This window comes from Charadrius vociferus, unplaced genomic scaffold (genome assembly GCF_000708025.1).
Source record: "Charadrius vociferus isolate BGI_N301 unplaced genomic scaffold, ASM70802v2 scaffold373, whole genome shotgun sequence".
Classification (NCBI taxonomy): Eukaryota; Metazoa; Chordata; class Aves; order Charadriiformes; family Charadriidae; genus Charadrius; species Charadrius vociferus.
The window spans coordinates 489,831-491,421 of NW_009647681.1; the positions used below are offsets into that span (position 1 = coordinate 489,831).

General features: G+C 68.8%; 1 protein-coding gene across 1 annotated transcript in view; it reads right to left on the reverse strand.

The window, feature by feature from the left end:
- LOC104283143 (probable low-specificity L-threonine aldolase 2) overlaps positions 1-1,132 on the reverse strand; it is a 17,527-nt gene extending 16,395 nt beyond the window's left edge. The window contains exons 1-2 of the mRNA XM_009881296.1: positions 1,067-1,132; positions 715-744 (exon numbers count right to left, since the gene is read on the reverse strand). Coding sequence (XP_009879598.1) covers positions 715-744; positions 1,067-1,132 — 96 coding nt within the window. The remainder of the gene's footprint in view (positions 1-714; positions 745-1,066) is intronic.
- Positions 1,133-1,591: the final 459 nt, after the last annotated feature.

Sequence of the window (1,591 nt, forward strand, 5' to 3'; positions counted from 1 at the left end):
GAGCTGACTGCGGGTCTGGCTGGAGAAGCAGCAACAGAGAGGGGTTTCCATGGGGATGTACACAGGCCTCTGGGCTCGTCTGCATCCCAAAATACACCCTGGCCTGGGCACGGGGGTCCCGCTGCTGCCCCGCGCTCCCCGCCTGCTCGCAGCCCTGCTGGGGCTGGGGGGAGCCAGGGGCCAAAGAAGGCACGCGATGAAGGGGCTCGGGGCAGTCCTGCTGCCTCCCCTGTGCCAGCGAGGGGATGGGATACCGCCGGCCGAGCCCCTGCTGGGGCCGGGGATCTCGTGCCACACCACGGGGCTGTGCTGTGTGCGCCTGCCCGGGGCAGAGGAGTGAGACGGGGGGATGCCGTGGCACTGGGGGGGTCCCGCGCCAGCCCCGGGGCTGTGCCGCACAGCCTGAGCTCATGCTTCCCGGCAGCACGCTGGGGAGCAGATGTCACAGTCCCTATTCCCAACCGTCCCCGTGGCCCTGGCCCGCAGAGGAATTGCCATGTAAGGAGCAGGTGGTGCCATTTACAGTAAGTCCCCGGCTGCTGCACACCCCTTTCCTGCATCCTACTGGGAAATGCGGCGGTGGGTGTGGGAACGTCCTGGCGCTGCCCAGCCGAGGCAGGAGGGACGTGAGGGGTGTGCCGTGAGGTCGGGGTGTTCGCAGTGAGCTCCCCATCTGGGTCTGCTGCCTCGGTGGCCGCTGGTGCTACCACTCACTGCCACCTGCCTCAGGGTGACCGTCGAGTCCTGGGTGCAAGGACAGGAGAGGCTGGCGGGTGACTGGCCCCTGGGTGAGGGCTCAGCCAGCCCAGGGGGACACCCCTAAGGTGTTCTATGCGGTGCCACCTCCCTCCTGCTGTGGGTTGTGGGTCGTGCCTGGCCCCACGGCTGTCCCGTCCCATGTGTTCTCTCGGACGGGCCAGCACGGGGCCGGTGCCTGCACCGCAGCCTGCCCATCGCACCTGGAGGGAGCCAGCGTGGCCCAGGGGGCACAAGAGTGCTCCAAGCAGGAAGGTCCCCTCCTGGGATGGTCACTGCCCCCGCGCGGGGATGGAGCCGCTCTCCGCACACGGGCGGCAGGGGGAGGCTGCTGGTCCTGGTGCGGGATTTGGGTGCCGCCGGGGTCTATCCTCATCCCCCGGGATGCTCTCTGGCTGTGCCCGGCCAGGCTTCACCGTGCAGCTGGGGTACCTGCAGCGGAGCCGTGGTGCCCAGCCGAGTCCCCCTGGCTGCCGCGCTGCCTGCCCTGCCGGGGGCTGTCTGCCTGCGGCAATCGCAGGCTGCAGTTGTTTCCTGTTTTTGGGTCTGCAGATGCTGGTACACACCAGAGCGGGTTTCCCGCACCCCCTGACCCTGCAGGGTTCAGCTTCACCATCCCGGCAGACACTTCCTTTTCATGCCAGTAATGAGCCGGTGGCGTGGTGGGAAGCGTCGGTGACTGCCCCACACCCCTCTGGGGGGGCCAGGCTGGGGCACGGCGGGGGGTTCCAGGGGCAGCAGGGCCACTGCCTGTCCCTGCCCACCCACCCTTCTCTGCCCCAGCACCTCATCGGGCTCTCGCGTGGCCCTGTTTGCTCTCACACGGCCACCATCC